This window comes from Penicillium hordei (assembly GCF_028827395.1).
Source record: "Penicillium hordei strain IBT 12815 chromosome Unknown utg000002l_segment0_segment0, whole genome shotgun sequence".
NCBI lineage: Eukaryota > Fungi > Ascomycota > Eurotiomycetes > Eurotiales > Aspergillaceae > Penicillium > Penicillium hordei.
The window spans coordinates 2738239-2764086 of record NW_026623143.1 but is presented as its reverse complement, the minus strand read 5'-3'; the positions used below and the strand labels follow the sequence as shown (position 1 = coordinate 2764086).

The following is a 25848-nucleotide window of genomic DNA, read 5'->3' as shown; positions in this document are numbered from 1 at the left end:
CGTAGACATAATCAACTATGGAAGATCTGAAAATAGATAGGAAGCACCCAGAAATCTCCAACCCAGAGCGATGTATAGGATGCACGGGGGGTATGAGACAAAAGACATGCAAGAACAACACACAAACAAAATCTGATAACTACTCGTCACTGGCTTCCAGTGTAAGCTTAGTCGAGAGGGATACCCTCGTACTCGGAGTAGCCCAGAGCCAAGTTCATGTTTTCTATTGAATTCGTTAGCGTCATGGCTGATGAAGTAGATGGCTTGAACACTTACGCAAGCACTGGGTGGCGGCACCCTTCAACAGGTTGTCAATGGTAGCGCAGACAACCACGCGCTCGCCGCTAGAGTGGACAGCAAATCCACCGATCTCGACACCGTGGCGGCCGGCAATGTCTTTGACAAGAGGGGCTTCGCCTACAATCTTGACGAGCTTCTCACCAGCGTAGCGATCCTGGTAGAGGTTACGAATATCGCGGGAGGTCATCTTCTGCTTCAGGGGAATGCTGATAGAGTGCTTCATATAAACGTTAGCAATTGTGAGGATCAATGAGCGGCTGGCAGGCACTTACGGAGATACCCTGGAACCAAACCGCGACGTGAGGAATGAACGCAATGCTGGTGCCCAGCTGTGCGCTGATCTCACGCTCGTGGATGTGGTCAGTCAGACTGTAGGGGATGAGGTTGTTGGTAAGGAACTGCACGTCATTCTTGGGGCTGGGCTTGGTACCCGCGCCGGAGTATCCAGAAACACCAAAGGTGGTGGGCTGGCCGCCAAGGAACGGAACAAGAGGAGCAATTCCAAGCTGGGCAGCGGTGGCGTAGCATCCGGGGTTGGCAATACGAGTAGCCCGGGCAATCTTGGACCGCTCAACCAGCTCTGGAAGACCGTATGTCCACTTGGGGTCGAAGCGGTAATCAGCGCTCAGGTCAACAATGACGTTACCAGTCTGGGAACCTTCGTCAACGGCATCAACGAAAGGCTTGCAGATACCGTTGGGCAGAGCCATGACCCAGCAGTCGATGTCGCCGTTGGCAGACATCTTGCGGACATCATCAGGACTGAGATTCTCGTAGATGATCTCGCGCTTCTCGTAGCCTTGGAGTTTCTTACCAGCCAGCTCGCGGGACGAGACGTGACGAAGATCCATGTTAGGGTGAGCATTCAGTAGGTTGATCAGGGCCTGACCGGTGTAGCCACGGGCACCAATGAGAGCAACTTTGGCGGGCTGGGTGTTAGAGATGTTCTTCTCACCAAGAGGAGGGTTAGGGTTGGTAGTGGCATAGGTGCGGAAAGAGTTCACGGCAACGGCGGGACGCCTGGCACGGGTCATGCGCAGAGCGTTGGTGGTGGTCGAGAACCCACGCTTCTGCTCGACAGAAGCACCGCTAGCGCCAAAGCCCTTGCCAATGTTGGCGGCAGCCTCAGCAGCGCGGTGAAGGCGCGCCTCGAGGTTAATGTCACCGAACATCTGGCGACCATGGGCGTTGAACTCCTGAACCAGCTGCTTGACTTCCTCGCCGTTCTCGGCACCGTACCAGAACAGGACCTGGCCGTCACGGCTCAAGCTGCCATCGGCCTTATCGAAGAACCAGGTCAGGTTCTCATCGTCCTCCTTGACAGTCCATGCCAGCTTGGGGAAGTCCTTCTTGATGCTGGAGAAAACGTTGTCGGCAACGTTAGTCAACCAACCAGACTTGGTGATAGTGAATGTAGCCAAGTGAGCCATTTGAGAGTTGGGCTGAGGGGGCAACACAACAGCCAGAGCTTCCATAGGCTCGTCGTAGTAAATCTTGAAGTCCTTCTCCTTCATGCCCTCGACGTAGCGGTCAACAACGGCACGGGCATCAAGACCCTCGCGATCACGGACCAACACCTCCTTCAGAGCCTTCATGTCTCCAAAGTCGGACAGAGAGGTCTTCACGTGGACCTTGTTACCGCGGCGGATCAGGGTACCAGCGCCGGAGTCGGTGAAGAGTTCCTTCTGGAGATCAGCAGGGTGAATGATGGCGACGCTAGACGAGCGAGGCAGATCGCTGAGGAGATCCTTCATCTCCTTGATCTTTAGGCGAGTGCCGTGGCGCACCCACCACTGACTCATCAGGTGGTCGTACTCCTCGTCAAGGTTGATAGCGGAGATCTTCTCACCGGTGTCGCCGTTGAACAAACCACCCTTCTCGGCCAGGTAGACGATCTTGAGAGGCTGCAAGGCACGAGCAAGCTCGCCGGCAGCCACATCCGCATTGACATTGAGCACCTGGCCATCGGGGGTCTCGGCCATGGAAGTCAGGATGGGCAGACACCCAGCGGCAATAGCCGACTCAATGGGTGCCTTGTCAACACCATTGATCTTACCGACCAGGTTGTACTTGGGCTTATCGAGGTAATCGGCCGAAAAGACGCCTGCGGTAATGGGACGGGCACGGATACCGATGCGCTCGAGTTCCTCAACCAGCTTCATGTTCTCCTCCAGGAAGAGTTTGCGGGCGAGGGCCAGGGTCTTACCGTCAGTCACTCGGATTCCATCTTCGAATTGGGGCTCAACGCCAGCCGCCTCCAGCATACGGTTAAGCTGGGGGCCGGCACCGTGGACGACGATCGGGTACAGACCGACATGGTTAAGGAATGCGAGTGCGGATGACAGGGTCTGGAGGTGCTCAGTGATAATAGCACCACCAACCTTAATCACGGCGAATTGCTGAGAGGACACGGAGGTGAAGTGTGACAGGTACTGCTGGACCTCGCGCTTAGACCCAATATTGCTCAACAGTTGCACGACGGTGCTGCGGGTGGAGGTCAGGTGAGGGTCCGTCGAACGGGAGTAGTTGCGAGTCTGGCGCAGGGAAGTGGCAGTCTTTGCAGCTGAGACTCGCAGAGGAGCAATCGGTGCGGAGAGGGAACGGAGGGGCTTGCACGAAGCTCTCCGCACAGCGGAGCGAAGGGACATCATCCTGGCAACGCACATGCGGCAGCCTCAATGGTCTCACGGTCGGCCCTGGGTGGGAGAGGCCCCAAATATGTATAAGTAGGTGGAAGGTAGGTGGAAGGTGAGAAAGTGTTGAGTCAAAAGAGATATTTTTCAGATCGGCCGGGCCTCGGAGCGATAACTTGGCCCAATGACGGGGAGAAGGCGGTGGACCCCCCTCTCTAGCGAGCGATTTATCTCCATCTTTTTCTTTTACGTGCGACATTTAATTCTTACTTGTTTTCATGAAGTGACCTATCATTCTTCTTCTTTTTTTTGTGTCAGATTTGAAATTTATATCTCATAGAGTAGTTTTCCTTGAGTGCTTTTCTTGAGTGCAAAATATTAAATTGTGTGGCGTTATAACCGGGACCAAAAAATTAAAAAAAAAACCATAAAAAAGAATCTTCGCACGCTTCCCTCGGATATCAACCTTGGGATCTCCTTGACTTCCCCAAGCGAGAGTATTACCTCCGAAGAAGCCCACTTCTTCTGCTCGGAGATCGTGAAACGTCATCCTGCTTGGGTTTAGTCTCAGTTATCTGATCCTATCCCTTCCTCTCACTCGTTGCTTTGGGTCACCGCTATCCACTTCCCTCCACCCTGGCTGGATCTAGCACTCTGCGCTTTCTGCCGACGGTATATACGAGGGCTTCTCCAAGTGGTCTAGTTGAGGGAATTGGTGGACACTTCTTTTCGTGCCAAGAGTTCCCAGTATTATCTGATTTTTTCTCACTCAACATCCTTCGGTAGATGAATTCCCGAAGCATTCAGGCAAGACTTGCCCTGCTGCACTCATATAGCAAGACCCACGGTGGGAACATTTGAATCAAATTAGATTAATAATGAGTAGACACCTGATGCACAAGGATTCGGACATGGAGTACATGGATACATCATGGGTTCCTTGCAGGATAATCTCATTGGCGAATTAGAACTTCACAGGCCAGATGGGTCTTGAACCACGTGGACTCCTGTGTCAGCAAATAATAACTGACCTAGAAAACTAGTTAACTGGTTAACTAGGTAGCTTTGTCTACATGTACAAAATAGGAATATAAAACATGTAGCTAGCTAACATTGGAGAGAAGACCATACAATCTACTGCCAGATTCAGTTGCCTTTCTTCCATCACCGTTTGTGCTCACTCATGCAAAGATCAAGACTCAATGGACGAGTGTGTATCCACAATAACGTTCTACACTAACTACATTTTATGTTGATCAGGTATCCCAGCAAGACTGGGCATTCAAAAAGGGAGTGTAAAGGCACAATAAGGGAGATTCATTGTAGTGAGAGAGCACCCGAATGGCAATGTGGTAAGCATACTTAAACACGGCGTCATGGAAGTAACATGTACATCTTCACCCGTCGACCGGGTCGCATGTAGCGACACAACCCAAAATCGGATGATCTCGTTTCGTTACATGGAAAAGTCAAAGAGGATTTGGTCATTGAAAACACGCCCAGAAAAAAACAGCAGGAGGTATTAGCGGCTGCGAAGAAAACGGAAAAGGCCACACGGCCCCAACAACAGTAAGCCCAGTAAAATTCAAGATCCCATGTCCAAAGAGAAGTCGTAAGTTGCGCACTGTTGAGGTGCTTAGTGCTTGGTGGCAACCACTGTGTGTGGTGTTAGTGGCGAGCTGAGAAGTATGAGAATGCTAAAAAGTGCTTACCAGACGGCACAATAATGACAATGAGAAGAACAATCACGCAGATGACCAGACACACGCGCATCTTCATGTCCTTCCACCACATGTCTTTGCGCACGCGATTGGCGCCTCGGCGGAAACCCTGGGCCGAGACGGCGAGGTTGTCGGTCTTGTCCTGGAGAGAATCTAAGTTCTCGCCACGTTGGGAGACCTTGTTGATGTTCTCGCGCATCACACCCACGGTATCATCAATTTGCTATAGAAGAAAGATACCACGTCAGCCCCATTTCGAGAATCAAGCGCTCCAGCCTTCGCATTCCGATAGACCAAAAAGACAACAAGCACGCCACATCCACCAGGTGATGTTTGTGTGTTTTCTCAATGGCTATGGTCGCTAGGAGTGAAGAGACCGTTGAAGATTAACTTACTGCTTGCAAAGCGGCGGTTCGCTGGTTGCCATTCTGACCGGTGGCAGCGGGGGTTCCAGCGGAGCCGGAGGGGATATAGGGGTCGTAGGGTTGTTCGGAGGCAGCCATTATGAAAGTCGTGAAAGAATTTGAGAAAACCTTAGATTTGGATTGGCCGGATATTGGGAGTGTCTAGACGACTCGCGGAAGCACTAGGGGTTGCGCTGTTTTGATGGGGAAGCGCAGCAAAGGGGGAGTCTGGGGGACTAAAATCGACGTAGATGGTGGGTACGGGGGAAGAGCTATTGTAGAATGATAAAGGTTGGGATGTAACGCAACGGCAAGTGACGGAGGAGGGAAAAGATTAGCGGTGTTGTCTGGAGTGAAGCTGACAAGGTGACTTGCCGCTGAGGCGGCTTTGCCCAGAGTCACGTGTTGTGGCGTTCTCAGTACAAAGCAGGCTCCCGGCTTTGGGTCTTGAAGGTTAATTATTTTCAAGTCTATGGCGATTGGCATTTATTGGTTGCGAGGGGCCATTTTCATTCTTAATTCGGCCCAGATAGCTTGGTGGTGTTCTTCCAAGTTTTAATGTTTAACACAAACTGGAATTTATTTACCGCAAACAGGCACAATATGGGAGTTACACCTTGAGATGTACAATAGTAGATAGTATTAGGTATCCCATACTTCGCATAAGTACATCCATGCCTTTGTATAATTTTCTCCGTGCATAAAATAGTGTGCCGAAGGACGTTGATTCTTATATGGCTGCCTATTGATATCAGTGCCAATAGAAGCGTGTTGCTCGAGGAACCGTGGACATGTGCTATTATTAGTAACCACTCGTATTAGGTAACATTTTCCGGACCCTTCCAACCGCTTCAGGTTGATTTGATGCCATTTCATATTAGGCGGCTGGCAACTCAATAGTCTTCTCTTTCACGAAAACCTTAGATTGTCTTCCAGCGTCTGTCGATCTTTGCCCGTTGTCGTGTACCAGGTTCTGGTGTTTTCATAACCCAGGCTTGAGCCTGATGCCCGATCTTTAGGGGAGAATGGCACTATAGAACCCGATCGGAATGGTGTTCAAGGACATGTCTCTCTTTGCCGGTCATCACATCCCAGAGCATGACAGTTTTCTCAGGCGAGGCTAGGGCTATCTGACCGCAGGGGGAGACGGCCAATGATGTAACCAAATTGGAATGGCCCTCGAGGGCCTGCAGTTCTGCACTCCAGTATTCCTCGAGCCTTGGTAATATGCATAGACAGTGGATCTCAACTCTGAACCTTTTCCATATGATAGGTTCACTGGAGTGAATACAAACCACTAGTAATAAAGTTGAAGTGGCGCAGCTTCAGCAATATGTCTGGTCTTTAAGACAACTCACCATGCATCATAGGCAAACTTGGGGACCTGGATGGCAGTCTCATCCACGGATCCATGGATGCTACCAATATTATTAGTGATGACAGTACCAAAATGCCGCGAAAACTTATTGTATGACCTCCTGTACTATATTGAGTTCCCTCGCAGTTTCTGAAATACCACCCAAAATGCTCCTTGACAAAGGCGTATATTGTCTCTATCAAATATGAATTTGGATAGCTTCGTTCTATATGACGTACCCAATAGCAACATCGACATCGCAAGAGGTGTCACAGCTCCCCTGCTGTTGTCTTACTTTCAAGGGTTCCTGGATGTTCAGCACCACACATACCTCGGCTGAGGTCTTTGTATCGATCACTCATCGATGCAATTCATCTTTAAACTTGGAACGACGTGCTTCCTTCTCACGAGCGGAAAAAAATTATCATGGCTGTTTTGTTCGTCCATCGGTCAAAGGCTTTGTGGAATAGGCCTATCAATTGATAGTCTTCTACTCATCTTCGCCGGCTGGTCCGTTGATCTAAAGCCCTTGCAGTCGTGTTAAGTTCCCAGTAATCATTCGAGTGGTTCCTCCTTTGGGAACAGATATGCCAATCTGATTCAAATCATCCGGGTCTAGAACAAGTATACCATTTTCTATTCGTACATAGTTTGAATAAATATCCTGCGGAACTGTCTTATTGGACACTTACCATGCACAGGCTGATTTTTTTTTTAACCAGACTCGCAATCCTCGATCCCCGTCCATCACCGAGTAGCTCCCTTATGGTCCGACCAGGCTGGCTGCGTTGGCGGCAATAGTACGTTGGCCATCACGCATGAGTCCAACACCTGCAATTTGTACATGCAGGATGATGTTTGTCTTTGCAGTGTTCATTCTTTCCACAATCCTGGCAAGATGTCTCTCATCTTGTGACCCACTGGTGAGTGAGTTGATGGGCAATATGGCGTGGAAGAGACTTCTTTCCTGAATCTAATCGTTCAAGAAGTGTGAGTAGCTCCCGTGACAGATTCTTCATTTTTTCCAACTCGGGTATCACGGCTGCTGTCTCAAGGCATCCCTCACTGTGAAAAACTCGTGTGACACTCTCGGTATGCTGTAACTGCTCATGGTGCTGTTTCAGTAAGCTAGATGAGTAGAGAGTCCTGAGTCGACTGGTGATATTAATTGGTGTTTCTAATAAGGCTAAGGCTTTAGCCGGTGATAGAGAGAGGGTTTTGATATTGTCATTAGCAAAATCACAGGGTGAACACTTCGCTAACTGACTATGATGCTGGTTTAAATACTGGGTATCCCAAGTAAACAAACAATAAGTGCTGATATAGCTCCGTAACGGATGATCTGCTAAAGAGATCTAGTGAGCGGTATAAATTCCACCACTCTAGACCAAGCCAACTCTAAAGAACGTCACTGTAGCTTCTTGTTGGACATTATGAGGGATTGATGAATTGGCGCAACCGGGAAATTAGAGGTATTAATTGTCGACCAGTTACGCTCAACCAAACAACTGATTCATTGCTCATGTGCTAAAAATCACACCTACCTACATAATTTACACGTTGAGCGTTATCATCCTACCGTTACGCGCTCATGCAATTTTCCTGGCCATTAAACTTAGACATGTGCGTAAGGAATTCACTGGACTGAAATGGGGGTTTGAGGACAGTTTTTCCTATTAGCCGCTGACTCCGCTGAAACAGAGTACATACATCACCTTAGTACCTATTATTTATGTCTATCAATTCTTCCTGGGCTATGATCCACTTTCATCCTGCTCAGACCTACCACAATCCCTACTTGGGCCACTGAGAGGCAACCAATATCAGCATAATTACTCTCAAAGGTGGTAGTAAGAAAGATCGAAGGCATTTATGTAAATCTTGTAGAGAAAGCGAAAGGAGGCAATATATAATACCAACCTTTAGCCGACATTGAGCCCCCCACAACCTTACGAGGTGGGAAAACACAGTTAGAGTTATAGAAGCGTATCACTTCCGTAGCTGGGGCATATAGAACCCTTGTATTCTCGAATTCCTGCCATCTCATTACCGCGCAACTACTCGCAGCTAACCTCTAACGGCCTTCGCAATAGCCTCCTTAATAACCCTAGTCATCTCCTCCGTATTCTTCATATCAAAGGGAACCATATGCTTAGAACCATGATCATAGAAAGTCGCCTTAGTGGGCTCACAAAGCTTAAATAAGTTCACGCCCTCAGAGAACAGCGTGTCCGCCTTGCCAACGATATTTGCCGTCGGAATGGTAATCGGATAAGTATCCGGCTGCGGCGCGATATGTTCCAGTCCGGAACTCTCCCACGGCGCCGCGCCACAGATAAACACCGCTGCGCGGAATAGCGACGGTTCAGCTGGGTATGTCTTGCTTTGGTGGATTAGAAGCGAGGCTGCTAGTGCCGCGCCTTGTGAGAAGCCTATCACCGCGTCGAATGGGCCTTCTTCTGCGATGAAGCGCTTGGTGTGATCGAAGGCTTCGAGGATACTGGAACCGGGTGAGAAACCTCGGGTGTAGTGGTTATAGAAGGGGCCGTCCACTATGCCTTCAAGTTCTAGATTGGAGTTGGGTTAGTAGATGGTTCATGCAGTTGATGGCTGCGTGTAGGGAGTAGAGCTTACCCTCTTCGACCTTGGCGTTTATCTTTCCGTTCATGAATGTGAATTGGTGACCGCTTTGTTCTAGTATGTGGCGGATGCCTCCAATTTGAATTTCGAAGATCTGTAACTGGTTAGTATTGTCTTTGTATGTTTGAATTGAGCGCATACCTCGCGATTTGTGCCGCCGCCATGTAAGCAAAGAAATCGCATTTTAGTGCTTTTGGATACCGTTTTCTAATGCTTGAAGTGTAGATTGTTTGATAAGGATGAGATTATAGTGAAACGGTTCAGAATTTCGTGTTGCAGCCGGATCACTTTCGAGGAAAAGGAAAAAGAAGAAAGTCTACAGGACAGGTGGCCAGGAAAAGGGAATCTCGAGAGGTACAAGGGGGATCAACCTGCGGGGGGACTTGCAGGGCTGGACTAGCTCGGTGATGAAATCGGCATCTGATGTGATGTATACCCAAGATCGACGGAGACACATACGAAGATCTATTGTTTCTTTATTACTTATGTACTCGTGTACTTACTAAGTTGAACATTCTTCAGATTAGTAGCTACTTTGAATACCAGATATAACCTCAGGTTACCACCTGGGCATCTGTGTAGAATCGATGTAGAAATGAAATCCCTGTCATGTGGACCAATAGGAAATAGGAAATCTTGATAAGATCATCTGGAAAAAGCCTTGGAAGCCTTCATATCTCTCACTCCTCCGTACACATGCGAAAAGAAGAAATGGTGTTCATTAGCCCCAAGCCACTGACCTCTGGCTACTTAATTCCCGCCCCTAAGCTAACCCGATTTCAACTTCCACAACCCCTCATAATCTTCAATCTAAGATGGATCTCCGTGATATTGTAGCCACTCGTGGCTTCGCGACCTATAGCTTGCGTCATCCTCGGGAGGCACTGTCGAGCTTTGGCCCGACTCTGAGTGAGGCCACCTTCGGCTATTTAGGGACATCGTTCCAGCCAGAGCGCGACATTCGCAGCCTGGACGGCAAGGTCGTCCTTGTGACAGGAGGTACGTATCTTCTTTCTATCTATCTACAGCTTCTAGAACGTTGACACTGCGATTGGTCCAGGCAATGCCGGACTAGGCAAAGAGACTATCCTCCAACTCGCCAAGCATCGCCCGTCGCGCATCTACATGGCCGCCCGTACCGAGAGCAAAGCGCGCGAAGCAATCGAATCGCTCCAAAGCCAGCTATCCTCCCCCGCCGATATCCGCTTCCTCGCGCTCGATCTATCTTCCTTTAAATCCATCCGCGCCGCCGCAGACAAGTTCCAGTCCGATAGCGACCGCCTAGATATCTTGATCCTAAATGCGGGCACGATGGGCAACCCGCCCACCACGACGGAGGAGGGCTTCGAGATCCAGCTCGGCACAAACCATATCGGTCACTTTCTGTTAACAAAACTACTTCTCCCTACCCTACAGAAAACCATTGATCTCCAGCGCGCTAAGGAGGAGGTGCCTGATGTCCGGGTCGTGACTGTCGGTTCGGTGGCTCACGCCGTTGGCCCCTCCACCTTTGAAGAAATTACATCTACTCCTGGCTTGCTCGCTTCTAGTACCTGGACGCGATACGGCGCTTCCAAGTCGGCTAATATCCTATTTGCATCCGAGCTGGCCCGCCGGCATCCTGATATTTTGTCTATTGCTGTGCACCCCGGTGCGGTTGATAGCGGGCTCTATGGACATACGAAGAGTCTCAACTCGGTGATGAACTATGGTGTCGCTGTTGCTGGCTCCATGTTCTTCCGGAGTGTCGCTAGTGGAGCCCTGAATTCTCTTTGGGCGGCTGGCACGCAAAGGGAAAATCTTATCAATGGAGCTTACTATACTCCCGTTGGGTACCGCAGCGGTGGCACTGCGCCTGTGCAGAACGCGCAACTAGCTCACAGGCTCTGGGATTGGACCGAGACTCAGATTTCGAAGCGAACATAAATGAACCCATCGAGGCATGTATAAATGTATGAAATGACTGGAATTTTACTAGCGATTTAGCTTGTTTCTGCTTTTGAAAATTCATATTACAATGCGCGTTATTATTATCCCGCTTGTAAGAAGCCGGGGGCATGGAGGCAAATGGCATCATGATGATTTTGATGTCGGTCATGCTGCCCTAGCCTCTAGATAGGTGCCCGCGCAGCTTGTTCATTCTAAACGATTGTCTTAGAATCAATCAAACTATCCCTTGAGCGGAGATTCAATCCCCCAACCCCGCGTCTTGCCAGACACTATCACTAGCATGGGCCACATCGTCGTGACCGGCGGCTCCGGCAAAGCAGGCCAATTCATCATCAAGGAGCTCCTCAACGCCGGACACACAATCCTGAACCTGGACCTAATGGCATTGGAACACCCAGACGTCCACACCCTGAAAACCGACCTTGCCGACAGCGGCCAAGTATTCAATGCCCTATCCGGCCAATGGACACTCCGCGAGCCCTTCCCGGAAGGCCTCCCGCCACGCCCAGACGCCGTAATCCACCTCGCAGGCTACGCGCGCAACATGCTCGTACCAGACAACGAGACCTTCCGCTCGAACACGCAGGGCACTTACAACATCGTCGAGGCGGGGTGCAAGCTAGGGATCCGGAAGATCATCATCGCTAGCAGCGTAACAGTGTACGGGGTATCTTTCGCGCAGGGCGATACCAACTTCCCCTCATTCCCGATCCACGAAGACCTGGACGTCAACCCGACGGATACGTACGCGATCGCGAAGCTGTGCGGTGAGCGCATTGCGCGGGGTTTTGCGGCGCGCTTCGGGGTGGATATCTACATCCTGCGCATTGGGCGTGTCATCGAGCCCGAGGAGTACAATCAAGATATCTTCTACAGCTATGTGCATGAGCCGACCATGTGGAAGGTGCATGGATGGTCGTACATTGATGCGCGGGATCTGGGAGGGATGTGTGAGGCGGCATTGCGGACTGATGGGCTTGGGTTTCAGGTCTTCAATGCTACTAATGATCATATTACCAATCTTAGTCCGACAAAGGACTTTTTGAAGTCGCAGTTCCCGGATATACCTATCACGCGCGAGATGGAGGAGTTTGAGGCGCCGTTTTCTAATGCGAAGATCAAGAAGCTTCTTAGATTTCAGGAGAAGCATCCTTGGCGTAAGTATTTTAGTAATTGGGAGAAGAAGCAGATTGAGATAGAGACGGAGAGGGTTAATGGTTAGTGGTTAGTGGTTAGGATGGGAATGAAACTGTGTCCATCGGTGATTCTGGTTTGGGGTATATACCAAGGTTATTCAGTATTGAAGGATCTTGAAACATATAAAAGTAATATCAACATAGATCGATGAAGTATGAAGTATATATCTCGATCTCCCCCTCGGCCCGATTAGGGTTTAGCCGAGCATCCAATATCCCACAATCCAACGCTGGCAACTTGACGAATAACCAAAATCACCAAAGAAGAACCTCGAATAGATTATATTACAATAGAATTAATTTATAAAACATATCAAAGTGTAGACATTAAACCAAAAAACAGCCCGTTAACCCAAATCGGCGTATTAGCGAATATTCTCAAACTCCCCACACAAAACTCTTGGGGATGCATCATCATTCCACCCACTTCCACTTCACGTTCCCTCTTACCATCTCCCCCTCAACTCTTTTTTAACGGTACGCCAAATTTATATGTAATTGTTGAAATACTTGAACAATTCTACATTTCTTCAAATTCTTGACACCGAATTACCAGCTAATCCCGCGCCAGGCGATCACCCCTCCAGACTTCATCATGGATCAGGCAAAGTTGGCTAGAATGCAGGCGAGCGTTCGCATCGGTACGTTTCTGCCTCTTTTCAAGGATTTTTGAGCTTGAGATATGATCTTGGTCATGACGCTCATGACGTGGAGCTGCAATAGCCCTGGAGCTTGATCATATTTCAAGGGTTCTGTCCAGGTGCAATTTATTTGCATGTTTTAAGTGGACCTTTGTGCCAAATATGATAGCTAACATGATTCTTCTTAACAGGGTATGTATTCTCAGTCCAGAATTGTTTTCATCCCGACCTCTCGATTCCCTATTAAGGAAATGAATTTTCGAACTGCAATACCCGGATTCGACACAGCCGATAGTCAGATTACGGATTTTCCATTCTCGAATCCATACGGCGCTATATCCCAAATATCGAAACCGAACATAGATATCGCATGGCTCGGGGAATCCAGTCTGACTCTCGGCCTTGTGAATCCTCGCATCCTTTCGATCTTTTCGGATCCCCATTTCACCCCCACCACCCGCATTCACCCACTCATCCACACCGAGCCAACCACATTTTTTTCGACCGTCAAATGTCCAACCAACTAACAAATTTTACAGTGGCAAGGGTACCCCCCGCCGCAAGGTCAAGAAGGTCGTCCGCAACTCCGGCGCCGATGACAAGAAGCTCCAGGCCGCTCTCAAGAAGCTGAACGTCCAGCCCATCCAGGGTATCGAGGAGGTCAACATGTTCAAGGAGGACGGCAACGTCATCCACTTCGCCAACCCCCGTGGTGAGTAGAAAACCACCCCGAGACCAACATTAGCCTTTGCAACACAAAAGAAGAACAAGAAGGAACAAAAAAAAGTCTAATCATTTCATCGCATTAGTCCACGGTGCCGTCCCCTCCAACACCTTCGCCCTGTACGGCAACGGCGAGGAGAAGGAGCTCACCGAGCTCGTCCCCAACATCCTCAACCAGCTCGGCCCCGACTCCCTCGCTTCCCTGCGCAAGCTCGCCGAGAGCTACCAGAACATGCAGAAGCAGCAGGGTGATAAGAAGGACGACGATGAGGATGATATCCCCGACCTCGTCGAGGGCGAGAACTTCGAGACTAAGGAATAAATACGCCTAGATGCGAACTAAATCGAGTCTTTAAAAAACTTTCGTCTATGATCAATGAAATCTAAGCTCCAGTTCGAGAGTTGTTTTTGTTGACTCTTTTTTTGTTTTCTCTCTTTTTCTGATTGCTGGTTCGTCTCTTCCTCGTGGGCAAGCTTGATGCATGGGTTTATAACGGGGGTTATTGATGCACCTGGCGATGGAAAGAGGGAGTCTTACTCCTAAGGGTTCGAGGATTTTATCCGAGTTGTTGAAGGAGAAGTATGAGGAATTGTACTTGTTACTGTTCTACGGTATATTCAATTTTGCGCGCAGTCCCTTGAAAGGACAGTTCATTATGTCTGCATCAGATGCAGCTATCGTACACATTATCCATTGATCAAAGGCCGAGCCATTTTACCACAAAGCCATTGACTCTCATGCCTTGCGCGACATGCGCAGTACTGTTGAGGACTGACCCCTCGAGCTTTGTAGCGATTCGGATTCTAGGTTGATCGCGCGCGAGACTTCGCAATTGTGGCGAACGATCCATGATGTAGTGAATTGTGAACAATAAAAGACGAAAAGGTATTCCATTTCCATAGTGCTCGATGGTCTTCAAGTCGCCTCAACTATCCTCCTTCAGTCCGCACATATCCGTTCTCAGGAAATAATCGAACGTATGCCAGAACCTCCAGTAAAGGCCGGATTTTTCCGAATCAAATGTGCCGTCCTCGCGGAGCAGCGGGCCCTCGCCCACGATGTCACCTGTAAACCAGCTCAGGATGGGAATTGAGCGGAGGATGCGCTCAGTCATGGTTGGCTGTGGAGGGAGTGCCTCAAGCATGGGGCGCAGCTTGGTACGGCGGACCGTTGGAATATGCGTCATGAATTCGTTGTCGTGGGTAGTTTCGGCCTGAGCGGGAGCTCGGCGCTGGTGGACTGAGGTGCGATCGTTACTGGACGAAGCTCCTGTCGTCCATGTGGACGCTGAAGTAGTTGTATTGAAACTGCCTTGCTGGAACGAGGGTGTGGCAGTGGCAGTTGCAGAGGTTGCAGTGGATGTAATTGTATCGTTGGAGGTACCAGCGATCGTCGAGGAGTCGACCGAGTGCCCTTCGTCCTCTGGCATATCCGGTACACTGGAAAGGTTATTCATGGCAAAGGACCGAGGCAATGTCATGCGGTCCTGGTCTTTGCTGGAGTTGGAGAGGAAGGCGGTCGAGTGCGAGGTGGTCAAGGTGCGTGGTGCTTTATTGCGAACCCGACTGCTCGCGGCAGAGTCTGCAGGGATTGGGGCGTCTTCGGCTGGGCCGTGGCCATTGTATAGCTCGCAGAAAACTAGGTGTCCATCGATTTCCTGTGGTGAATAGAAGCACGCGCGGTCTGCGGACTGGGTCGAGTCGTAGGTGACTTTGATCCAGTGGTAGCCACCGGCGTAGCGCTTCGACTTGCGATTCGCATCAGCTGACAAGTTCCGGATGACGACGTCGCTTCCGCTCAATAGCTGAGTGTAGTGGCTCGCTGAAGTCGGGTCGTTGCGAGGGTAATCTTCGCAGATCATACCCTGGGAGATGCGCTCGTATTTGTCGATCACCTTCCACTCGTTGTCCTTGTTTTTGTATCCGTAGAGTATGCATTCGGTAGCGACCTTTTCTGTTTGCTTCCGTTGGTTGTCAAGACTGGATGACGATGATGACTTGGGCAAGCCGTGTGCTTTCTCCTCGTCCTGCTGTTGCTGTGAAAATAGCCGACCGAACTCGGCGACATTGGGGTTCTCGCGCTTTGCTGGTGTTCCAGTCCGTGTTCGTGAGCGGGCATTATCGTATCGAGCATTTCTTCTCTTGCCAAAGGGTCCTGATTCTTCGGGTGGTCGTCGAGGGTTGCGAGATTCACTGGAAAACATTTGGTTAGCTTTGATAGGAGAGGATTTGTAAATCTCATCGAACATACTCTTTGTAAACATAACCCCAAGGGAGGAGGTTGCCATCCTCATCTCTGGCGCGTTCCTCCGGTGGGACGGAGTGATACTCCATGACGGTAGATGGGATGCGGTCAAGGGATTGGGTGAATATGGAGTGTCAAGAGATGCGAAGAAGTGAGAGCTCAATAAAGGGATGTTCTGCGAGATGAATGCACAAAAGGGTAAATTTGTCCGTCGGGCATCGAGGGATTCAAAACTTTTGGTAAACACTGGTTCGCCGGGATACGGTCACGTGGGGCCATATCTACTAGAAAAATCCAACTACGATTCTCCTTTTCTTCTGATTTTATTTCTCAGTTTATCTGATGATTGATTTGTGAGAGATAGCCTCACATTGAATAACCGAATCAGGTTCCTTGCAATGCAATTTTAATCTCAACCTTGACATCTCATCTAATATGTGAACTGCACAGACTATACTGAGTCAATCTTGATGCAAGAATGATATATGTCCAGCATCACCTGCCAATTCACACCGTTCTGCAAAATCCCCTACTTCTTGCCTTTGTTTACGAACATGTTTCAAAAACTGATTGAGAGGGCATGACTCCCCAGGACCTGACTTGCAGAAAGGCAATGGAGTGATCCGATCATTGATATTGATTCGGACGTACGGATCCTCGTAGTTTGGTGAGCAAGATAATCGTTCGAGTGTGACTCTTGCGCCCATGGGGAGAATGGGAGAAATGCGCCATTCACGATTTGCGGCAATATGGGTCGTGGGAAGAAGTTCCTTGTCGCCAGTGAATATCCCTAGTGCTGTGAGGAATGGGGCTATATCCCCATCGTGTACACTGTGCATCAAATTAGCAACAGTGCTCTTCATACGAGACGAATGATGAGCTAGGCTTACAAACTCAAGAATATGCTTCCAGCTATCGGTCCCTCGTAAAGTAGTCCAGTTGTTGCATTCAGCCAAAGCCATCCCATCGCACCGGCGTATGGGTTGCCTGGCCCTGCACGATAATAAAGTAGCAAATCACGAGCGTACTCGAAGTTATACCAGTCTTGCTTGGTAAACATTTCACACCATGGACTTGTTCCTCGCACCATAAGCTCGAACCCACACATCTCCTGCATACCATAGATTTCCTCATTGGAAATGTTGTTTAGACCGATATTGTTCTCGTGGATCAGACGGTTTGCAATTGCAGGAATGTAGGTTTCCTGGAACTGCACAAGCATTTCCAAACCATTGTCATGGCCCAGAATCGGATCTTCGAGATACCTGAGGCATGTATCACCTGGGGTCAAAGTGTCCGCGCCCCTTTCAAAAGATTCAGGAATAACCTGCAGCTGCGCTTTTCCGGAGCTCTCCCAGTCTAGACCAAAGAACCCGGAGGCGAAATGACGAGCTGTATCAATCACACGGCCCGAGTCACTTGCCCATAGACGCGTGCGGCTGTCTTTCGGGATCAGACTTTCATATCGTGTCCTGAATCTGACACCAGTCGTGAATGCTTCCAGCGTTCCAGCGTAAGGGCCTGTGCTGGTTAACTCCCCAAAGTCTCTTTCGGAGTTGTTTGAGAAATAGGTCCAGTCATTCAAGAATTCAAGTGAGCCATTGAGCGGTAGGCCTGTCTCTTGCACTCGCTTCAGAAACCGGAGATGTCCTGCCATTGGGAAACATTAAAATATGTTTATACTCTACCGATGGGTTGACCTACTACTCCCTGCAGAAGGTGTTGGATATCGTTCTCCATGGCGGGATAACTAGATTTCATTAGCAAAAGCGTAGTAAGAAATTGTTAGGGAACATACTAAATGCACCTGGTCCACTGAGCATCCCTGTGGGGGTTTTAGATTTGAAGCTGCACCTTCACCGGCGTTCTCAATCCAGGGCCCATTTCCTCCCAGATGGTGGATAACGTTCCATCCCTTCCTTGAAGACTGCTTTGGGCCTGCCACTTTAGACTGAGATAAAGGAAACCATGTTTTCCACCTCCCAAAATAGGGTGATTCAGATTGCCCTTCGAAGAGGGACGAAGACCGAGACCCTTGGTAAATGACAAGACCTAGGGTAACAATGAAGATAATTATTGAGATCTTTAATAAAGATCGAGTGAAAGGCATGGTTTGCTACAAACCATACCAAATCCAGGGAGATCAAGGTGTCGATGAATGAGTTGGCCCACGTTTTGAGGTTTGTGGACGTGCTTATGTCAATCCCTTTGTGCGGGCTGGGCATTCTCCAAGGAATTGAGGTCGAGACGATATAGATGCCTATATGTTTATAAATTTACACAGAATAAATATCAATAGTTCATTAAAAACATCACAGCATAATTCCTTTTTTAAAAATATATAAAAAACATAAAAAACATAAAAAAAAAGTAAAGAAATAGTATCTAGTTACATGATTCGAAAATTCACATCTATATCTTATTTCTCACATTGCCGCCTCAGCAGCGACACTGAATGCATGTACACTTCCTCATAGCTGGAAAGCCGAGGAGTCTGATGGCTCTTGCTCTCACTCTCCACTAGTTCATTGTCGGATGCGTTACCCCAGCCACCACCTCCGGGTCTAAAAAAGAATTGTTAGCATATATGTTCAGATGAACGAAGAAAAAGATGAATAACTCACGTATGAATCAGAATCCGCTCCCCAGGTTGGACCACGAGCTCCATCTTACCACCAATATTGATCACTCTCTCCGTTCCATCGAGCTCCTTCTTCATATAAAGATTCAAGCCTGCTTGCCCAGACTCGCCTCCTGCCAATCCATACGGACGATAGACGCGTCGTTCACTGGGCATAGACACCGAAAGAGGCATACGGAACTCCAGCTCACGGATAACACCGTCTCCACCGCGAAAACGACCAACGCCACCAGACCCATCTCGGATACAAAACCTGCGGAAGATAACCGGGTACCGCAGTTCGTAGACCTCAGCATCTGTAATGCGTGTATTTGTCACCAGACGTGCCATTCCAGGACGGTCCAGCACCGGAGCCGCCGCAGATTGTCTCACCAACACCGAATCTAGGCACTTCAACACCGGTCTTGGGGTCAACACCACCCATACCAAACGAGATGATGTTGCAGCAACCCTGGGAGGCAGCACAGGCGTTGAATGCACCCAGAACAACATCTGTGATACGCTGCGAGGTGATTGGATTACCGGCGCAGACAGCGGCATGGCCAGATGGATTGAGAAGCGTGCCGGAGGGGATTATCATATTGACCGGGCGAGACAGCCCTAGTTGAGAGGAATTTCAACATCAATTAGCGCCCGCAAACTGTAGACAATAGCGGAGTGGGCGATCGCTTTGGGGGCATTGAGGCAGTTGAATGTTTCCTGGCCCGTGCCTGTAAAGTCAAAGCTCAGAATCGATGCGGATTTCCAGCTTGATCTCGGTACCATCGTCCATGAAGTCAGAGAGTCGGAGAGGAACTCCCTTGTTCTTGTGGCTAATGGACTTGAGCAGTTCACGGACGGCGACCTCTGCGTTGCACTTGATTGCGTCCATGTAGAAGTGGACTACTCCCAATGTGTTCTCGATCACCAGAGCTTCCAGGAGCTGTGCACCCTTGTGATTTGCTGCAATGGCAGCCTTCAAATCCGAGACATTGTCGTTATATGTGCGGGTGCTACTGCAACCAGGGTGTGAAGCGGGCTCATCATATAGGAACCTTCAAACTATCTCCTCATAAAAGTGGCCGTCGAATACCACCTTAAAGCCCATTGTCATGGCACCTTCCTCGTACAGTATTTTGCTGTTCGAAGGCATAGATCCCGGGGCGATGCCGTCGATTTCAGCTGATTTTGGTTAGCATGACAAAACGAATGGTAAAGGGGAAGAGTTTCATGCTTACCATGGTGACCACGGGAGGCAACATAGAAGATAATGTTTTTGCCCTCGCCATCCCAGACTGGAGTGACAATAGTAATATCGGGAAGATGGGTTCCACCAGCAAGAGGATGGTTGGTGAGAATGTGATCGGCAAGCTTCAAATTGCCTCCGGGTTTCTCATGCTGATATCGGACAGCATACTCCATACCTGAAGAAGGAATTAGCATGGCATTCTCTTGGTCAACAAACAATCGATTCAAAATGGGGTCGACTTACTCCCTAGATGCACTGGCACATTTGGCGCATTCGCAACTAGACCTCTGCATAGCCCATCAATGGGCCCAGACCCCCGGCCCAAAGCCCAACCCATAGTGGGCTTTGGGTTGGGCCGGGCTTTGCCAGCCTAACCCACAGCCCATTAATGGGGGCCTATTAAAGCCCATCAAAAGCCCATTTCTATGCACAAATATAGTCTTGGCATATATAAAGTAGATGATTAATGGCTGTATTTTACGCAGGTACCAACCTATATCTTTAGTGTTATTATATTATCATAGTAAGAAGTAGGAATTAAGTGGATTTAATATTGATTTTAGCATCATAATACTATATTTCATCCAAAATTTCATATAAAATAACCCCAAAAAGATCCAATTTGACCATGGATTCGTACCTAGAAGGAATTACTAAGTATTAGTATAAAGAGATATATATTATCTATAGAGGATAAATACCACTTTCTATGGTCAATTATAGTAATACTTATAGTACCTCTACTTACTATATAAACCCCTAATAAAAATAAGTACCTCTTATAAAAAAGTAAAGCTTTAGAAAATCAATTTTAATTCTTATTTTTCGGCCTCCTAGTATGTAGTTATTACTTTCCTAGTATCTATTACTTAATATCTTATAAATAAAATAAAATCAATTAGTGGTAATTTCAATACCCCCAAAAAACAGGGGAAAAATGCATTAATTATATAGCTGCGATAAATTGGCATATTTGTATTGTTTGGTTAATAATGAGGGCCCTATGGGCTCGGTGGATGGGCCCAAAGCCCAACCCATTAGTGGGTTGGGTTGGGTTGGGCTATGGGCTTTATAGGCTATGCAGAGGTCTATTCGCAACCAATCTTTCATTGGGAGAGAACACAGCACAGGAGAAGTCAAGTCGCTCTTTAATGTTTGTTGAAACGGAAGTCTTTTGAAACATCCGACTCATCTGATCAGCAACAGACATGAAGCGATGACCAAAGATAGACAATCTGATAGGATCCACGACCGTTGCATTGGCAGTCTGCTTCTTAGAAGACTGAACATCCAAAATCACATGCCGGGATAAAATTGTAGCTGTAGCATTTGGCTCAACAACAATAGTTTGAGTTTTGTCAATGATCATAGCAGGACCGTCAAGACATACCTGGCTCCATGTTATCCAGGAAGAATACCGGCGTAGTGACTTCACCGACGCACGCCAGCAAAATACACAGAAGATGAATCATCCTGCTTCTCTGAGCCAACGGGCTGTTTGGTGACTGATTTGAGTTCTTTTTGAGGTGCCTCTGGTGTGATAGAGGTTGCCTTTCCAACGCCTCGGACTCGGATGTCTTCGACAAGGATATTGCGACCGGGGAATGTGAAAGAAAACTCGCGCTCGTGCTCTTTGACAAACTCAGAAATGAAGTCTCCATGTTCAGGATCGAGCACCATCAGCAAGTTGTCGGTACCCTGGTATCGCAGATTGAGGTAGATTTCATGCTGAATCTGAGTCTCATAATGCCGTCCGTGGTCAATGCGGTAGTGACTTTAGACTTCAACGCAGTGATATCCTCAGTGACGCTTTTCATAGCTGTCTGGTCCAGCACTCCTGATGCTGGCTCTTGGGGCTCGTGAACAACGTCTGCAAGAGCCATGCCGTAAGCGGAGAGAATAGACGAGAATCGATGGATGATGACAGTTTCAATAGACAACGAAAAGGCAATGGCACAAGCATGCTGTCCTCCAGCACCACCAAAGCTGGCCAAGTTATGCGCGGAAGTATCATACCCACGAGCCTCTGTGAGAGCTCGAATAGGCTTTGCCATAGACTCGTTGGCTACTTGGATAAAACCCAACGCGATCTCTTCTGGGGATTTGTTTTGTCCGGCCTCAGAATTGATCTGATCTGCAAGCTCCGTGAACTTCTTTCGGGTGATTTCGACATCGAGAGCTTCGTTCTCGTTCGGGCCGAAATCTTAGGGAAGTATGCTGGAAGAAGGCGACCAAGGAAAAGGTTGGCATCAGTCACAGTTAGAGGGCCTCCCTTGCGGTAACATGCTGGTCCTGGGTGAGCACTTGCAGACTCGGGGCCAACGGCAAACAATCCATGTCGCCAGAAAAGAATACTACCACCACCAGCGGCTACTGTGCTGATGTCTAATTGGGGTGCCTCACTGTCACGCCGGAGATAGTCTTCTCGAAGGTGTGTTCCAACTTTCCGTCATATCTGGGGACATCTGTGCTAGTACCGCCCATATCGAACCTAAAAAGTTAATTGATGATAACTTTATAAAATATGGTAAATTTCGACTCACTCGATGGCAGGACTTCCTATCCGTCTCATCGAAGGAAGTTTCTGCATAGCCCACAACGCCGCCTGCTAGGCCAGACATGATCACACGAAGACCAGTGAATCCATAGGGAGTAGCAAAATTCCTTTTTTGCATTCCGGGTAATTGTGAACATACTTTTCAAAATTTACCAACCCTCCATCACTCTTCATAAACTCGCAGTAGGTATCGGCAGAGCTGAGTCCGTCCTTAAATCCCGAGCGGAAGCCTTGAATATAATGTTGAATGGCTGGTGACAAGTATGCATCTGCAGTAGCTGAAGCACCGCGAGATGTCATCTTAATCATACGCAACAGTTGGCCGGAAAGGGAGATTTGGGTGAACCCGATTTCTTTTGCGATCTTCTGAATTGCAAGTTCATGGTCTTGGAATGTGTATGAGTGAACCAAACAGACCGCAGTTGAGCGATAGCCCTTCTCATAGAGCTGCTTAGGATTTTGTCTTGTGCCTCCTTCGTCAAGAGGTTCCAAGATATGAACCACTTCCCCACTAACACCCTTTTTCAAAGAGATATCTGACTCCAAGGACTTTTGCAGCCTCTCTTTGTCTGGGATGGGATTCTGCTGATAGTCCTCAATTGTGACACGCTCATCAATCTCGACAACGTCCTCATACAAAACATCAGGACGTTGGATGTTGAGCGCAAACAGCTTTGGGCAAGACTGAGTTCCAATACACAGGGCATCTTTGAAGCCCTTTGTGATCAAGAGCGCATGATGTTCTCCCATGCGCTCGAGCAAGGCGTTGGTGGCAACTGTTGTACCCATGCGGATACTGACATTGGAGAAATCGGCAGTAGTGAGATTTTGGTCGCGGGGGAAGGTCTTCCCTGTTTCTTACTCCAGAATACGCCGAATGCCCTCAATCGGAGCATCGGCGTAGTTGGCTGGATCTTGCGAAAGCAGTTTGACGACGATTTCCTCATCGCGACCATCAACAATGCCTAGACAGTCGGTGAAAGTACCACAACGGTCTGGAAGACATGTTAGGTATTTGCGATTTACTACATCATGTGAATTGTGAAATTGCAAGTCACTCACCGATGGCGATCTTGATGCTCGGAGCATCCAATTGAGCAGACATGATGTGCGATATGTTCAGATGCCCTGGGAATGCAGGGACCAAAGCCTTCCTTTATGGATCTCCATTGAGACTAATCAGCAGGTCGAAGCGAAGCAACTTGTCAAAAATCCAGCGCCACAATCTAATCAAATCGGTTGGTGAATACAGAGACAAAGCGGGGAGAGAAACGCGGAGATGCATCGCTTATCAGTCGCTCCGACCTTCCTGTCATACCCAAACCCTAATTCACCTTACTTTTCAGGATAACCAACTGAGTAACTCTCTTTCACATTCATTTATGCTCAGTTGAAGTATAAAACCATCCAAAATGTCTATCTCCTTCGTTTTCGGTGTGTAAATGTCCCTTTCTACCTGCTATATACGATCCTTTATTTCAATACAGATATGGCAGACGAAAAACAAGTCGCCCCTCCGGAGCCTCAACCTGCGCTTGATCAAGAAAAGACTCAAGCAGGAGACATACTTGAAGCCCAAAACTGAACCGATGGTAAAGATGTTGCCGCGCAATTCCTCGCTCGGCTTGACCCGGCCATTGCAGTGGAACCTGTTACCGAGACCGAAGCGCGCCGTGTGCTTTAGAAAATCGATCTGATCCTCATTCCTTTGATCATGGTTACAGTAGTTTTGGCTGCTATTGATAAAGTCATCATCTCGAACGCGGCCATCTATGGCATGAAGAAAGACACCCACTTGACTGGCGATGAGTACTCTTCGGTAGGCTCAATCTTCTACTTCGGATACCTCGCCTTTGAGTACCCTGCAGCGCTTCTCATTCAGCGACTTCCTGTGGCCAAGCTGTATGCTGGCATGGTCTTGGGATGAGCAATTCTGCTACTGTATACTGCTGTAACGCAGAACTTTGCTGGCTTGGCTACGGTGCGATTCTTGATGGGCATGACGGAAGCCGCCGTGTTCCCAATCTCCAGCATTTTAACGGTCATGTGGTAGAAGACCAAGTGAGCAGCCACTTCGTGCCGCGTTTTGATTTAACCAGCTCTCCTCCGTCTTCTCAGGCGTGGTCAGCTACGGAATCGGCCAAACAAACACGGCCTTGGCACCTTGGAGGTTGCTCTTCATTGTGTTGGGTGCATTCTCTGTCCTCTGGGCTGGTGTGTTGTACATATTCTTGCCCGATTTGCCCGTGCAATGCTGGTATTTCTCGGATCGCGAGAAATTCGTCTGCCTCGAGCGCGTTAAAGACAACAATACCGGCATGAAAGACAAAACCATCAAGTGGTACCAAGTGCGCGAGTGCTTAAGCGAACCCGAGACCTGGCTTCTGGCTCTCTTTTCGCTGGCTCAAAATGTACCCAATGGTGATCTGGTGACCTTTTCGGCTATTATTGTGACAGGTTTGGGCTATTCCCCATTGATCACAACCGTGTTGGGTATCCCACCGGTGTGCTTGCAATGATGTGGCAGATCCTGCTAGGCTTTATTTCTGCTAGCGTGCCCAACTCCCGTTGCAATATTATCGTCGTGGCCAATCCAGTCCCCATGGTCTGTGCCATCCTAATGTGGAAGCTGCCACGTGAGAATCAGCAAGGTCTTCTGGCAGCATACTATATCTTCTACGCCTATTGGGCACAATACGTGCTGTCGACTTCGCTTCAAATGGCTAACACCAGCGGTCATAGCAAGAAATTGGCCATGAACGCCATCTTCTTCTTGGCGTAGTTGATGTACAGCCCGCTCCCGTAGAAATCTCACATCACGCACTCACCTTTCTCATCCTGAACTCTCAATTGATTGCATTCTATCATTTTCTCCTAAACATAACCTGATACATACGACCATAGGGTGTGGAAAACAGGGCTTCCCGTCCGCTCAGCCGTACTTAAGCCACACGCCGGTGAGTTAGTAGTTGGGTGGGTGACCACCAGCGAATCCTCACTGTTGTATGTTTTTGGTTTTTTCAGGGGTTTTTCTTTTTCGTTCTTTGGAAAGTTCCTCTTGCCGCTCTACTCTTCAGCCCTGTATCGGAAACATCGTTGGTCCCCAGTGTTTCCGTTCCGATGATGCACCATCGTATTCGCGAGGATATGAGGACCTGCTGGGCTGTCTGGTTGTGGCTATAGTTGCCATTCTTTCCTATGGGGTTCTTTGCCGATGGGAAAACAACGGCCGTGACAAGGAAGCCCAGTCAAATGTAGAGAAATCGGAAGTTGTTGCATTCTCGGATCTGACCGATAAAGAAAAACGGTTTTTCCGGTATACTTATTAGAGTAGGGAGTGTGCGGACCTTGGGAGATGTGGGTTGTTGATATGGTTATGAATATAGTGACAAATGAGACGTTTGATTGGATATGTTATCTTTCGCATAGTTGTTACCTATATTAGAGTTAGTCTCTGTGTAGTTTAATTGTCAATCCCAAAGCCATGGAATCAACAAAGATTAAGCGCTTAGGCAATTTCTTAGTTGGGGAGATGTTGAGGTAAAAGAAGGTCGAAACGAGCTCTTTACTCGGAGAATCTCCGTCCCATAGCTTTGAGATCTTTATCGGAAG

At 48.5% G+C, this 25848-nt stretch overlaps 14 protein-coding genes across 14 annotated transcripts; 5 read left to right on the top strand and 9 right to left on the bottom strand.

The window, feature by feature from the left end:
* Window positions 1-167: 167 nt before the first annotated feature.
* On the bottom strand, window positions 168-2966 carry argEF (bifunctional acetylglutamate kinase/N-acetyl-gamma-glutamyl-phosphate reductase; the record flags this gene model as incomplete). Its single annotated transcript, XM_056895409.1, has 3 exons — window positions 168-223; window positions 277-517; window positions 573-2966. The coding sequence occupies 3 exons, from the start codon at window positions 2964-2966 to the stop codon at window positions 168-170; spliced, it is 2691 nt and encodes an 896-aa protein (XP_056755157.1).
* A 1261-nt stretch (window positions 2967-4227) lies between these two features.
* On the bottom strand, window positions 4228-5361 carry N7537_004351 (SNAP receptor SNC2). Its single transcript, XM_056895408.1, has 3 exons — window positions 5050-5361; window positions 4646-4877; window positions 4228-4589 (listed from the first exon to the last, which is right to left on the bottom strand). Exons 1-3 carry the CDS (start codon window positions 5155-5157, stop codon window positions 4570-4572), a joined length of 360 nt encoding a protein of 119 aa, XP_056755156.1. The 5' UTR covers window positions 5158-5361; the 3' UTR covers window positions 4228-4569.
* Window positions 5362-6089: 728 nt separating this feature from the next.
* N7537_004350 (WD40 repeat domain-containing protein) lies at window positions 6090-6777 on the bottom strand (the record flags this gene model as incomplete). The annotated part of the gene is made up of 4 exons (XM_056895407.1): window positions 6090-6276; window positions 6417-6476; window positions 6575-6611; window positions 6747-6777. 4 exons carry the CDS (start codon window positions 6775-6777, stop codon window positions 6090-6092), a joined length of 315 nt encoding a protein of 104 aa, XP_056755155.1.
* Window positions 6778-8482: 1705 nt separating this feature from the next.
* N7537_004349 (uncharacterized protein) lies at window positions 8483-9238 on the bottom strand (the record flags this gene model as incomplete). Its single annotated transcript, XM_056895406.1, has 3 exons — window positions 8483-8982; window positions 9050-9149; window positions 9197-9238. 3 exons carry the CDS (start codon window positions 9236-9238, stop codon window positions 8483-8485), a joined length of 642 nt encoding a protein of 213 aa, XP_056755154.1.
* A 632-nt stretch (window positions 9239-9870) lies between these two features.
* Window positions 9871-10981, top strand: N7537_004348 (putative short-chain dehydrogenase/reductase family protein; the record flags this gene model as incomplete). Its single annotated transcript, XM_056895405.1, has 2 exons — window positions 9871-10054; window positions 10116-10981. 2 exons carry the CDS (start codon window positions 9871-9873, stop codon window positions 10979-10981), a joined length of 1050 nt encoding a protein of 349 aa, XP_056755153.1.
* Window positions 10982-11285: 304 nt separating this feature from the next.
* N7537_004347 (NAD-dependent epimerase/dehydratase family protein) lies at window positions 11286-12227 on the top strand (the record flags this gene model as incomplete). The annotated part of the gene is made up of 1 exon (XM_056895404.1): window positions 11286-12227. The coding sequence occupies one exon, from the start codon at window positions 11286-11288 to the stop codon at window positions 12225-12227; it is 942 nt and encodes a 313-aa protein (XP_056755152.1).
* A 985-nt stretch (window positions 12228-13212) lies between these two features.
* N7537_004346 (nascent polypeptide-associated complex subunit family protein) lies at window positions 13213-13887 on the top strand (the record flags this gene model as incomplete). Its single annotated transcript, XM_056895403.1, has 3 exons — window positions 13213-13229; window positions 13382-13554; window positions 13652-13887. The coding sequence occupies 3 exons, from the start codon at window positions 13213-13215 to the stop codon at window positions 13885-13887; spliced, it is 426 nt and encodes a 141-aa protein (XP_056755151.1).
* Window positions 13888-14491: 604 nt separating this feature from the next.
* N7537_004345 (uncharacterized protein) lies at window positions 14492-15899 on the bottom strand (the record flags this gene model as incomplete). The annotated part of the gene is made up of 2 exons (XM_056895402.1): window positions 14492-15758; window positions 15817-15899. The coding sequence occupies 2 exons, from the start codon at window positions 15897-15899 to the stop codon at window positions 14492-14494; spliced, it is 1350 nt and encodes a 449-aa protein (XP_056755150.1).
* Window positions 15900-16369: 470 nt separating this feature from the next.
* On the bottom strand, window positions 16370-17467 carry N7537_004344 (histidine phosphatase family protein; the record flags this gene model as incomplete). The annotated part of the gene is made up of 3 exons (XM_056895401.1): window positions 16370-16409; window positions 16462-16641; window positions 16701-17467. The coding sequence occupies 3 exons, from the start codon at window positions 17465-17467 to the stop codon at window positions 16370-16372; spliced, it is 987 nt and encodes a 328-aa protein (XP_056755149.1).
* A 762-nt stretch (window positions 17468-18229) lies between these two features.
* Window positions 18230-19031, bottom strand: N7537_004343 (uncharacterized protein; the record flags this gene model as incomplete). Its single annotated transcript, XM_056895400.1, has 3 exons — window positions 18230-18374; window positions 18435-18747; window positions 18824-19031. 3 exons carry the CDS (start codon window positions 19029-19031, stop codon window positions 18230-18232), a joined length of 666 nt encoding a protein of 221 aa, XP_056755148.1.
* Window positions 19032-19169: 138 nt separating this feature from the next.
* N7537_004342 (uncharacterized protein) lies at window positions 19170-19852 on the bottom strand (the record flags this gene model as incomplete). The annotated part of the gene is made up of 3 exons (XM_056895399.1): window positions 19170-19446; window positions 19561-19612; window positions 19669-19852. The coding sequence occupies 3 exons, from the start codon at window positions 19850-19852 to the stop codon at window positions 19170-19172; spliced, it is 513 nt and encodes a 170-aa protein (XP_056755147.1).
* Window positions 19853-20748: 896 nt separating this feature from the next.
* N7537_004341 (uncharacterized protein) lies at window positions 20749-23341 on the bottom strand (the record flags this gene model as incomplete). Its single annotated transcript, XM_056895398.1, has 7 exons — window positions 20749-21069; window positions 21123-21407; window positions 21455-21882; window positions 21912-22081; window positions 22376-23032; window positions 23099-23231; window positions 23299-23341. The coding sequence occupies 7 exons, from the start codon at window positions 23339-23341 to the stop codon at window positions 20749-20751; spliced, it is 2037 nt and encodes a 678-aa protein (XP_056755146.1).
* A 307-nt stretch (window positions 23342-23648) lies between these two features.
* N7537_004340 (uncharacterized protein) lies at window positions 23649-23933 on the top strand (the record flags this gene model as incomplete). Its single annotated transcript, XM_056895397.1, has 2 exons — window positions 23649-23672; window positions 23724-23933. 2 exons carry the CDS (start codon window positions 23649-23651, stop codon window positions 23931-23933), a joined length of 234 nt encoding a protein of 77 aa, XP_056755145.1.
* Window positions 23934-23950: 17 nt separating this feature from the next.
* N7537_004339 (uncharacterized protein) lies at window positions 23951-25018 on the top strand (the record flags this gene model as incomplete). The annotated part of the gene is made up of 4 exons (XM_056895396.1): window positions 23951-24151; window positions 24197-24277; window positions 24336-24740; window positions 24764-25018. 4 exons carry the CDS (start codon window positions 23951-23953, stop codon window positions 25016-25018), a joined length of 942 nt encoding a protein of 313 aa, XP_056755144.1.
* Window positions 25019-25848: the final 830 nt, after the last annotated feature.

What these genes read in the sequence shown, in the direction of transcription:
- N7537_004351 (XM_056895408.1), bottom strand. Translation starts at nt 5,157, where the DNA reads ATGGCTGCCTCCGAACAACCCTACGACCCCTATATCCCCTCCGGCTCC. An exon ending in GAACCGCCGCTTTGCAAGCA is followed by an intron (nt 4,878 to 5,049) that starts GTAAGTTAATCT and finishes TTTCTTCTATAG; the next exon opens with CAAATTGATGATACCGTGGG. An exon ending in TGTCATTATTGTGCCGTCTG is followed by an intron (nt 4,590 to 4,645) that starts GTAAGCACTTTT and finishes CACCACACACAG; the next exon opens with TGGTTGCCACCAAGCACTAA.